The sequence below is a fragment of the Hipposideros armiger genome, unplaced genomic scaffold (assembly GCF_001890085.2).
Source record: "Hipposideros armiger isolate ML-2016 unplaced genomic scaffold, ASM189008v1 scaffold_1017, whole genome shotgun sequence".
NCBI classification, from domain to species: Eukaryota; Metazoa; Chordata; class Mammalia; order Chiroptera; family Hipposideridae; genus Hipposideros; species Hipposideros armiger.
This window is the reverse complement of record NW_017732367.1, coordinates 262,110-274,627: the sequence shown is the minus strand read 5'-3', so window position 1 is coordinate 274,627 and position 12,518 is coordinate 262,110. Positions and strand designations below refer to the sequence as shown.

Here is a 12,518-nt window from a genome sequence, read left to right as displayed (position 1 = left end):
CACAACTAGATTGAAGAACAAAACGACAGCAACTTGTCTGTTCCCCTTCCCCTAATTCCCCAGCACTGTTCCCATCCCCCCAATTACCCAATAAAAAAATCTTAAAAAAAAAAATCAAGTTCTAATTTAAAGATGGTAAAAAAAGGTAAATCCTGTTAAGGGTGAAATTAATGTATTTTCTTTGACTCCACATTTGGCATACCAGTGACAACTTTGTTACACTAAGAAGTTCAAGCATGTAACAATGCTTGAATATTGAGAATATCGTTGTTTGAATTGTCCAAAGATAAGCAAACGAAATCACTTAAATCAAGTACTAAAATTGGGAAATAGAGTACATGTAAGGTCTATAAAGTAAATGCCCAAATGATCTTTCTTGGTAGATTAAATAAACTCTGATGAATCTCTTTTTTTTTTTTAATTGGGGAATTGGGGGAAGGGGAACAGACAAGTTGCTGTCCTTTTGTTCTTCAGTCTAGTTGTGGAAGATGTTGCTTCACTGGCCCAAGTTGGCATCATCATTGCGCTCTTCCCGGGCGAGGCAGATCAGTCACCGGCTTCTGGATGGCCGCTCACCGCGGCTGCTGGCCGCTCACGCTGGCTGCTGGCCGCTCATGCTTGCTACTGGCTACACACTGTAGCCCATGGCAACCCACTGCAGCAGGGGCTGCAGCCTACGCCGTCGCTGGAGACTCATGGCCACCCAGCTCCAGGTTGAGCTGTTGTTCACCATCTTACCTGTAGAGGGCGCAGCGTCACTGGCCCTAATATGGGATCCGAACTGGGGCCCTGCTGCTCAGAGCTGGCGTCCCAAGCCAGCTCTTAACCAACACGCCACTCAGCTGGCCCTCATTCATCAGTTTTAATTGGTACTAACAAAACATTTCACATATATACATTTTGCGGAAGTGTTTTTATATATATATTTGGGAAAATGGCAAGACTCAGGCTGTGGTGAAATCAAAATCTGGGAAACCCACCTGATCGGTGGCACTTCATTTTTATGGGGTAGACAGTTCTTCTATATCGTACATCATTACATGCTTCTTCAGGATTTCCTAGGCACTTTTAGATTTACAAACTTAGAGCATAAAAAGACAGAAGAAAGCTTTCCTCTCAAAATAATCTGTCTGCATGGAACACTTTCAATAAATTTCTCTATACTAAACTCAATAACATCACTATTAGGAAACTAAATGAAACCAAGAATGCATGAGGAACCAAGAGATCTCAATTGCCTACGAGTTCTGCCATGGACTCACAAAGTAAATTATTTTGTTGAACTCACTGTGTCTCCTCAGTTATGTAACTGAATTGATGATTTAAGCTCTGACTGTTGGGCACACAAGTCCTCTGGAAATACCTGGGGTACTTTATTGCTTATATTTCCATACTTATACTTTTATGTGAAAGTTTTTTTTTTTTTTAATACCTGTGAAGACTAACAAATATATAGTTTAAGTTGCTCAACCAGTTTTGCTGCCTTTAAAAGTATCCTGGAACTAGTAAGGTTGTCTCAATGTATTCCAATTTCTGTTTGTCAGAATTCTAATATTCAACACCAGGCTGTACCTCACATTATTAATTTTAGAAGCCAGCATTCCTTACAATTCTATTTTTCCATTATGTATTAAAACTTCTATTTCTCCCTTAGGTATTAACATAATTAGATATTAGAATCTCTTCTTCAGTTATTTAACAAAGCCTTGGCTTATCCAGGTGTATTACTTCCCCTTCTAGGCTTATACATTATTTTCTTTAAGAATGCCAAAGATCATCAATTCCTCGTCATAAACATGTTTCTCAGGGAAAATATCATTATTTTAAAGATGCTTTAGAAAAGGACTCAGCACTTAATCTTACATATTTCAATAAAATCCAAAGTCCTTTATTTCATGCCCTGTTTCACTTGCAGCATTTTTGGCCATTATAAATGGTCTGCTAGCAGAGTTTATAACAGCAAACTAATACATTCACCCAACTTGTGTCAGGTAGTATTCATGTTAAAATATATGCACCAAGCCCTAGTTCATATGGATATGCAGGAAACATATACACATGCTTTATATTTATTTAAAACAAACAAGGGGAAGCACATTTGTGCTCCAAGAATGTTCTCTGAGAAGAATTCTTAGCCCCACATAATATATCTTCGAATGTCAACAGAGAATTTCCAAACAGGAGTATGGATTCTTAATTAGTGAATAAATAATAACATCCACAAATCAAACTAGAGGTGGTTTAGACACTTTAAGACATAAATTCCTCAGCTAGATTTCATTATTCCAAATTAGTCTGCAAGATACCAAAACCACATATGACTAATAATTTTTTTTTTAATCTATTGCCATTCAGAACCATACTTGCTTGCTACATTATGCCCAGGGGGTTAGTTTTCAGATATGCCATATCTCTATCATGCTTTTCACATCATGCAATATGCACTATGGAAGTCATATTAAAGGAAATAAGCCAAAAAAGAAAAGCCTTCATTAAAAACAACTGTTTATTATAAAAGTGTACTTTATTATAAGGAAAATTTAAATAATAACCAACAATACTGAAAATGGAACTGGCGTTTACAGCCTTGGTCAGAGTTCTTTATTAAACAGGCATTTTTTGCTATTCCATGAATAGTTAACAATCAGCTTATGCAACAAAATAGGTAACTTGAAAAAGTGAATAAAGACGACAGAATGATGAACCAGAAATCTGGGGTTCTGTGTGTGTTTTCCTGTTTAACAGACATGGCTTTTAAAATTAAATTAAATAGAAAACAAGTCATCTTCATGTAATAAGTCCTCTTCCTACAAGAAAGTGCAAAATTGTTAAACTTCTAAAATGTGGCTGAAGTTATCTTTACATACTTTAGCCTCATATATATACACTATCTGATTAACTTATTTTAACCACATTTTCATTATACAAGTGAGACCATAAACATTCTCCATTGAGACCACACTAGCAGCGGAATAATTTTACCCATGTATATATTTCTTTAAAATATGTTTCCCAAAATAGAATTGTTCATTTAAAAGTGAACAACTGGTTACAATTAATCTCTATAGACATTGGGGTCATATAGGCTAGAAATCATGTAAGACTATATTGCTTTGGTTGAATATGATTCATCTTATGTAGTCAAATAATAAGTATATCAATTATCAATGATAATCTCTTTTCAGGTTAAGTTCATTCTGCACTTTTAAATGTGAGTCTAAAATTAAAGCAAATGGCAAGGCCTAATGGTATATTTAGAATGGGCAGAAATTCCTTTTGTCCTTGTATGTGGTTTTGCTTATAAAAATTTATTTCCACCACCTTGGAGGAACCCCCTAGGAGCAGATGTCTGAAAGGATTGTATTATGGACACCTAGCGAAGAACAAAGAAATATCCTGTGGGCATGTTCATGAGGACCCCAAATTACTTTTGATATAGGAGGTTTTGTTTTGGTTTGTTTTATTTTTATAGTATATATATAACATCTTAGGCTTTTAGAAGACAACGAGTAAATTTAAATAACTTTTAAAAAAATTTTTATTGTGTCATTAAATGTCAAACTCAAATTTTTAAAGAATACAGAGAATTGCTAATGAAAAAGGAAGCAGAGGATATGCTTTATGAGGAAAAAGTGTCAATGATCTCCCATCTAAAAAAGACTGTTCCCTATGACAATAACTACATTGCCTGTTCTTAAAACCACTGGAATATGTAGGTTACTGACATTATGCCAAAGAAGTCGAAATGTACTTTATTGCAAAAATATAAAAGGTTCTAGAATTGCATATGATGTTTTATACCATTTCACCAACAGGCCAAGGCCAGCACATAACTTATCAAGCCAGAAAAACTTTAAACCAAAAATAATATTGTTCTTACTATATATATAATGAATTGTAAAAAGAACGTGATGCCATGCTGTATAGCATGATTCATTGCCAAGTTCCCTCTTACATGGGCATAGTCACTAACATATCAATCTGAGTTAAGTCAAAACGAACACATGTCATCTGTGATGATAGCATCCTTTAATTATCTTAAACACATACTTTCAGTATATTACAATCATTTGAATGAAACTTTCAGTCAGATAACTGTGGAGTAGAAAATCATTTTATCAATATGTCAATATTTTCATGATCTACTCTTTATAAAGTGATGTTAAAGCCTATTGCCTATTAAGTCACTACTTTGTTTACTATCCATTGTAAATGTAAAAAAAGGAAAAAAACCTGAAATCACAGAAAATGCTTGGCATCTACACAAACACATTCTCAGTGGACTAACCACTACTGTGTAATTTTGTCATTAGAGGTCTTCTTGCTCCATACTTTTGCTTCATGCAGTGGGTTCAACAATATCCATGTTTGTTCCAAACAGGGCAACTAACTGTTCTTCATAGGTGGTGATGTTCCTTTTCATAATTTCCATGCAAGGTCCCAAAAGCCTTTCAAATGCTTGCACATCCATGGCTAAGAAAAAAGGGGCATAAAAAGAAAAATAAATAACATTCTTTGAAAATCTGCAGAATTTCCAAGTCATTTCTGATACCATTTTGCAAATGTCAATAATGCAATGGTATTTTTAGATAAATATTTAAAAAAAAAGGGCATAAAGATAAAAATGTTCCACTCCCAAAGAAGTAGCCAGGCTCCCTTGGCAATATGATATGCAAGCTTGGTGGAAGGTTCCTGATCCAGGCTGAGAACAGAATCAGGGACTGTCATGGGCCAAGACCTTGGAATTTAAAAGTATTAATTAGTTTTGATGTCATCACCTGAGTAATAAAAACTCCTCAAAGACGGCAAGGGAGTGTTTTCTGTCCCACTTGCCCTTCTCAGAGTTTTCAGCGCTACCTTGTGAAGACCAAATGTCACCTTTTATACTTTTTACTCTTATACTATTGCCTGGTATCAAAATTACAGCCCAAATCATGCCTTTGTCCACTTCTATAAGCATATGCTGCATGTCACTGTGCTTGCCCATCTCATGCATTGTTTATTTTTTTAAAATATTTTATTGAGGAATCTGGGGAGGGGAACAGCATTGGGGAATAGGGGAAGGGGAATAGACAAGTTGCTGTCCTTTTCTGTTCTTCAGTCTAGTTTGAAGGACATCGCTTCACTGACGCATATTGGTATTATCATTGTGCTCTTCCTGGGTGAGGCAAATCGGTCGCCAGCCATTGGACGGCTGCTCACGGTGGCTCTTGGCAGCTCATACTGGCTGCCAGCCCCACACAGTAGCTTACGGGAGCCCACTGCAGCTCCACTGCAGCCTACGCCGTTGCTGGCAACTCATGACAGCCCAGCTCCAAGTGGAGCTGTTGTTCACCATCTTAGCTGTAGAGGGCGCAGCATCACTGGCCCTAATGTGGGATCCGAACTGGGGCCCTGCTGCTCAGAGTTGGCATCCCAAGCCAACCCTTAACCAATGCACCACTCGGCCAACCCAACATGCATTTTTTGTAACTGAATTTATAATATACACATGGAAAATATGATCACACACTCTTACCATAAAAATACAAATTAAAATTGTTTTTTACCTTTCAAACTTGCAAAGGTAAAAAGCAATGTTTACAAGAATAAAGTGAATGGGCCAGCCGAGTGGCACATTGGTTAGGAGTTGGCTTGGGATGCCAGCTCTGAGCAGGAGGGCCCCGGCTGGGATCCCACATTAGGGCAAGTGACGCTGCGCCCTCTACAGCTAAGATGGTGAACAACAGCTCAACATGGAGCTGGGCTGCCCTGAGTCGCCGGCGATGGCATAGGCTGCAGTGGGGCTGGCCAGCAGTGGGCGTGAGCTTTCATGAGCTGCTGTGAGCCACCGTGAACCTCCATGAGCGGCCGTCCAATGGCTGGTGAGTGACTGCCTCACCTGGGAAGCGCGCAATGATAATACCAACATGGGCCAGTGAAGCGACGTCCTCCACAACTAGACTGAAAAACAAAAGGACAGCAACTTGTCTGTTCCCCTTGCCCGATTCCCAATGCTGTTCCCCTCCCCCAATTCCTCAATAAAATCTTTAAAAACAACCACCTCATCTATAGATATTTTCCAGCTGAAGTTGGCATTTCTGCCAAGCTACTATAGGGTATAAGAAAGTAAACAGCTGAACAATAAAGAACATTTGATTGTGCTTTGACAAATCTGAACGTAGTTTCCCAGTGCTAGAATAAGTATTCCCACAGACCCCAACTCCCCCACACAGCTTCATGCACTTTATAAAAATACTGTCTTAGCCTTCTTTTGTGAGGAACACAGTGCATGTTGTTAATCTGAAAGGTCAGATATAAAACTTGGTACTCAGAATTCTTATTTTAATTACTAAAATAAGATGTTATTTCATACCTATAAAAAAGAACACGATATATATGTATGTGAAAGTTTTAAAGAAAGGAGCATCCATGAACTGATTTTATAATGCAATGAATCCTAATCTTATTATATTTTGTGGGGACCTCAAAACCTGTGAACCCCCCCCAAAAAATAATCAGTACACCATGAATACATGCAATGCAGACGTAACAACTTCACCCAGGAGAAGCATGCCCACCGTGAGTCCTACCTAAACATTTGACAGTCCCAATGGCGTGTGCAGAGGCTGCTCGAGGCTTGTTAGTCACCAGAGCAAGTTCTCCAAAGTACTGTCCCCGAGAACACCGAGCGATTTCTACTGCACCATTCTCTTCCACTTCTGATTTACCCTGACAAGGTAATTAAAAGCATCGACTTTTACTCAGCTTGTAAAAACTAGATGTTAACCTTAGTCCAAACATTAAAAAGAAAATGTATTCTGTTCCTTGCTAATATTATGTGGATTTTTAGAACTTCCACTTACCTTCCTTTTCATAGTAATTTTCACTTCTCCAGATTCTACAATGAAAAAAGAATCAGCCAAATCTCCCTATCAGAATAAAACAAAAACAAATGGTGAAAACGCAAATTTAGCTGTTAATAGTCCTCTTGCCTGTCACACCCCTGAAGGCAATCCAACCCCTACGTACAGCCGATTTCCCTGAAAAGTGAAACCCCATAAAAACAGGCTCTTGCTCCCTTTCTACACTGACAGGTTACAATGAACAATTATAAAGTAATGATTTCATTTGTAAAATTATTTGAAATAATATATTCTCTACGATAGCATTTCTGTTAAAGCTAGCCAAGAAAATATGGCAGTTAACACTGGGGTAAGAATTCCACCCAAACTTCAGCCTGGGTAAGAGCACAGGGGTTGGAAAAGGCACCGCCAGTCCCAGCAGCACGTCCACAGTCAGCAGGAATAAGTCAGCTGAGGCTGCACACGTGTCATCCTAATATGATAAGCATTAGCATGGTGACCCAAGATAAGCCTTGACTCCAAAGGACGAGAATGCACCTAGACTTATGTGGAAACAGTAGATTTGGGTGACGTTTTGACTGCAGTTAGCTGGGGACCAAACGCCAAGATGCCAGTTTACTGACAATCCGCCGCAAGGTATCAAAAAGACTTCCAAAGAAAACTGTTGTCATTTCTAGCTACATACGCATTTTTTCTTGGTGTTGGTTTTGAATAAAATCTGCCACGACTTCCAATGACGCCTTCAGAATTGAATACAGAAGACAACAGATACTGGCTTTTCTAAGCCTCTCAAAGTGACTCTGAAGAAACTTAGGTATTTCAAAACTCTTTAGTGCAATTCAAGAACTGCAGTATCCGATTACATCACAAAAATAAATGTGGAGTCTAGACTTATAGTGTAGACATGTATGTTTATAAATGCTTAAAAGACAACTAATACCTCAAAATATCTTTAATAAACTCTAAGTACAGTATATATATCCCCTTTTCCTTATCTTTACATCAGGTTATCATAGGAGCTTCATGTTAAATTTTCAAGTGTTTTGAATCATTGTAGGGCTACCGACTGCTGTGTCATTTTGTTTACAAAATGTGCTGAAAGTGCATGTAAAACTGACGAAATTGAATAAAGTCTGTGGATGAGGCCAATATCGGTTTCCTAGTTTCGATATTGCATTATAGTGACGCAAGATGCTCTGGGAGAAACTGGGTGAAGAGTGCATGGGACCTCTCTACTATTTTTGCAACTTCCCATGAAGCTATAATTATTTCAAAATAAAAAATCATTTCAAAAGTGCTCTATACTTTTTTATTTATCTGTTTATATAGTAGAGGCTTCCCTTGTTCTCCAATTTGACTACCACTTCTTCCCAATCCTTCACTGCTCTAATTGTGTGTGTGTGTGTGTGTGTGTGTGTGTGTTCATACAGATTGATTTACTTGTTTAATTGCCTTCCAAAACAATTCTTTCCTCAGTCTCACAGACCTTGAATTTTGTTTCACAAATATCGAGACAATATTTTAGGTAAACAGCACAATACGGTATAATATAAAAATGACAGAATCTATTAAAAATCTGTTTAATTTGCTCAGTGATTCAAAAAATGTAACTAGGAAATAAGGTACTGTGTCTGTGAATTTCAGCTGTCCTTATAAATCCTCCTTCTTAGTAGCCCTAGATATGTATTACTTCTGGTTCTAACTGGGACCTTGGAAAAGCATTAGGGGTTAAATAGCATACTGGCCCCCACTGAGTGCCGCAAGCCAGTTCATTAAATGGTGCAGTGTGTTTTCTTCCTCGTTAGTTTTATTAGGGAGCAGCCATGGGGTTTCATCGGGTAATGATGGTACAAAACTCTACAGTATCTTCCAATGCATCTTCTGGGTTCTTATTAATCTCATAGAACGCTCACCTTTTCTTTCTTCTTATAAATGATATCTTGTTCTTTATATACAAGTGAATTTCATGTCATGTACAAATATAAAATTATGCAGAAATCCATTTGATAATTTAATATTCATTAGGAGTTAATTATACAAATAAAAACATTAAGTAGCTTAATGGCTATAAATTAAACCATTTTTAACAGGATATTTGGTAGCAGTAACATTCATTTAGTCTACATGCTAATTATAGACACGTGAAAAGATTTACAGTGTCTAAGAACCTTTTAGAATATAACCCTAAACAAAATTACATAAAAACAATTATACCTGAGCAATGATTTGTTCTCCATCGTTGTATACTTTGGTGCCTATCACATCTACCACTTTCAGGCGCTCAGAAACCTACAAAGAAAAAAAAGACAATACTAAACAGATTAATTGGGTAATCTTATCTATTTCAAAGGTTTAAAAATTGGTAGTCTATAAATCAAATAAACCCAGCAGTGTGTGGGTTTGTGTGTTACATTATTAACAGCTGCATTTTAAAATAAATTTCTCATAAAAAGTTGAATTTCCAGCTTCTCTTGAAAGATCAGGAGACTCAGCAACACTCAGCCCGTATTTCCACATGGCAACAATACACTAAGATGGGATAGCAGCTGTTTCTGTAGATAGAGCACATGTTCTCCAGTGTACCACTGTCTCATCCTGGCTCGGTTTTCTTCTCTATGTCACTGGCCTAGCTCTGAAGACATTGGAATGTCCAACCCCTGATCTATTTTATTTAAAGAGATACACTGCTGGAGAAGATCAGCTGCCTTATATGCATTACGTAATGTGGCCAAAATTTCTGCCCAAGTATATACTGACAATACAACAAAGATATTTCAATGGCAAGTCAGTACTAATCCCAGGGTTTTTGGCTAAGATGCTGGAAGGATGGTGTTGCCATCCACTAAGATCGGGGAAGAGAGGGGGGAATAGATTTAAGATAGTCAGGTTTGAGATTAGGTGTCTGAGGAAATGTTAAACATGCAGTTGGATAAATGACTGGCATTCAAGGAAGGGGCCTTGTCTGGTGATGTCCATTTTAAAAGGCAGCAACGTACAGACAGTATTTAAAGCCAGGAGATTTGACAAGTTCACCAAGTAAGCAAGAGTAGCCAGAAGGAAGAAGAGAGCCTGGAATGCCAATTTTAAGAGGAAAGGAAAAGAGCAAAGATGACTAAGAATGAGAGGCCGTGAGGCCATTCTATATTTACATAACCTCTCCCTGTAAAGGTATAACTAGTGGCTATCGCTGACATTTACGTGATTATTTTAAGTCTGCGTTTAGATAAAGACCACAGGTCACTCTGCAATAGATGTTAGAGGAAGTCTATTACTTGTAAACAACAAAACAAATGCAGTTATAGGTAGCAAAAGAAATACTGATTTATACAAACACCATAATTCAATCTAATCAAATGAAATAGGGACAGGTTTTTATTCAAAGAAACTCTTGTACAGAAGTAAATATTCCTAACAAAACAGAAGCTTTTAAAGCAAAATAAAATGAAAGCAAGAACATATACTCACTTCCAAAGATTTAAGGAATGGCAGTGACTCGATAAAGCTTTCATACATTTTTCTCTTTTTGGCATTATTTTTTACAATTATTCTCCTGAAGGTTACCCTGTCCTGAAGGCAAAATATCAAATACAAAGACAGTTAAAAGGTACATTTTTATGGGGAAAACAAGTTTGAAGAGGTAGTTTCATTTCATTGCCTATAAGGAACAAAGAATATTGAAGATTTTCAAATAAAAGATTAATATTATTATACTTTTAATGCAACTCATTTCATATTTTATTTCAAGTATAAAATATAACACCATATAAAACATTACTTTCATTTTTTTAAAGGAAGCATCAGTTTACTTTTATTCAGAACAGAGATCTGACCACCATGTAATTAGGCTAAACTCACGAGGTGGCGCTGTCGCACCATTTAAAAAACTAGATTAACTAGCATAGTGTTCTTTTTTTCCCCCCTCAGCTTTATTGATATATAATTGACCTATTATGTAAGCTTATGGCATTCAACATGTGAATTTGATACACTTATATATTGTGAAACAACTACGACAGTATAGAGTTAACACCTCTATCACCTCACATAATTACCATTTCTTCTTTGGGGTGACAACATTTAAGAACTCACTCTTACAGCAACTTTCAAGTATATAATACAATATTGTTGTATCAAGTATATAATACAAAAAATATAATACTATAACCATCAACCTGTACATTCGACCCCCAGAACTTACTCATCTTGTAACTTGAATTCTGTACCCTCTGACCAGTATCTCCTCATTTCTCCATCCCCCAGCCCCTGGCAACCACCACTGTACTCAGTTTCAATCAGTTCAGATTGGCACACAGTTCTTTTATGTGGATGACAGCCCTAGAGTGTTACAAAATCAGTTCGATAAGATATGACCAGCATTTTTTTTTAGGGGGGGGATAACTGACATGTAACATTAGTTTCAGGTGTACAGCATAATGATTTGATATTTGTATATATTGTGAAATGATCACCATAATAAGTCTAGTTAACATTCATCACCTTACATAGTTAACGAAAACTTTTTTCTTGTGATGAGAACTTTAAAAATCTACTCTCTTAACAACTTTCAAATATACAATATAGTATTAACTATAGTCACCATGCTTTGCATTACATCCCCAAGACTTTTCCTTTTATAACTAGAAGTTTGTACCTTTTGAACCCCTTTTACCCATGACCAGCATTTTTATAAAAAATAAAGTAGAACTGAAAATAGTGTGTATCCCATTTAATAACGTGTTTTATAGTTATATACCGGGGGTGCAAAAAAATGTATATAAGTAGACACTTTGGTCAACGTTGCTCAAGCAGTAGTTCACCATAATCAGAAGTGTCTGGACGCTGATGGTAACCTCTTTGAGCACCTCTTGTAATTGCAGAAGTCAAACGTAACTTGTATTCATCTTTCGTTATCAGTATATATTATTACAATTTTAATACATTGTTTTCTTTCTTAAAATATGTATACATTCTTTTGGCCCCCTCTGTATTTATACACAAATACACACAAACATATGCACTGGTCGTGATGTTTCCTAATGTGCTTCTTAATGTGGGTTGTGATACAAAATAATGGAAAACACTATTAGGAAATTTTTTTAAATCATAAAGCAATTATAATGTAAGAGTCCTTGAAAATTATTTGCTTTTTAGTCACATCCACATTATGTCAGTTCTCTTTTTAAAATGTGCATAGAGAAACTATAACTTCCTTGAGTAAAGTCTAATTTCAGTGTTTATTTCATGCTCATTGTTCTAAAATGTTGCTATGTTTATACTATTTAACCTCAAAGATACAGAACTCAATAAAGGAACTAAGGAAATTTTAAAGGTAACAGCTCAAAAAATGGTTTTCCTACAAGTTTTATTTTGAAAAAATTCCTATAAAACATTATTTTAGTTCTTAGTAAAGAGCCCCCCAAATTATGTTAGTTTGCCATACATTGATAATTATACCACCTTAACATGAAATAAAATTAACTAGAATATGTTTTTTAATTAATAACTTACACTGCCAATATATTAAAGCTAAATTTAAATAAACTGATAGGATGGAGAAAAATGCCAATGAGGATGTAAGTATCTAGGAAATTAAACATACTGCTCTCCAATTTAGTTTATTACAATTTATAAGGGCTGGAATTTGGACTTGTAATATTGATAATTTTTTTTTTT

The 12,518-nt window shown here is 36.3% G+C and overlaps 1 protein-coding gene across 1 annotated transcript in view; it reads right to left on the bottom strand.

Annotated features, from left to right (window-relative positions):
* Window positions 1-2,561: 2,561 nt before the first annotated feature.
* The window catches only part of PRKAR2B (protein kinase cAMP-dependent type II regulatory subunit beta), a 98,430-nt gene continuing 88,473 nt past the window's right edge, over window positions 2,562-12,518 (bottom strand). Inside the window, exons 7-11 of the mRNA XM_019631607.1 lie at window positions 10,311-10,412; window positions 9,060-9,134; window positions 6,846-6,911; window positions 6,573-6,711; window positions 2,562-4,473 (exon numbers count right to left, since the gene is read on the bottom strand). Of these exons, the coding sequence (XP_019487152.1) occupies window positions 4,340-4,473; window positions 6,573-6,711; window positions 6,846-6,911; window positions 9,060-9,134; window positions 10,311-10,412 (516 nt within the window). The 3' untranslated portion in view covers window positions 2,562-4,339. The remainder of the gene's footprint in view (window positions 4,474-6,572; window positions 6,712-6,845; window positions 6,912-9,059; window positions 9,135-10,310; window positions 10,413-12,518) is intronic.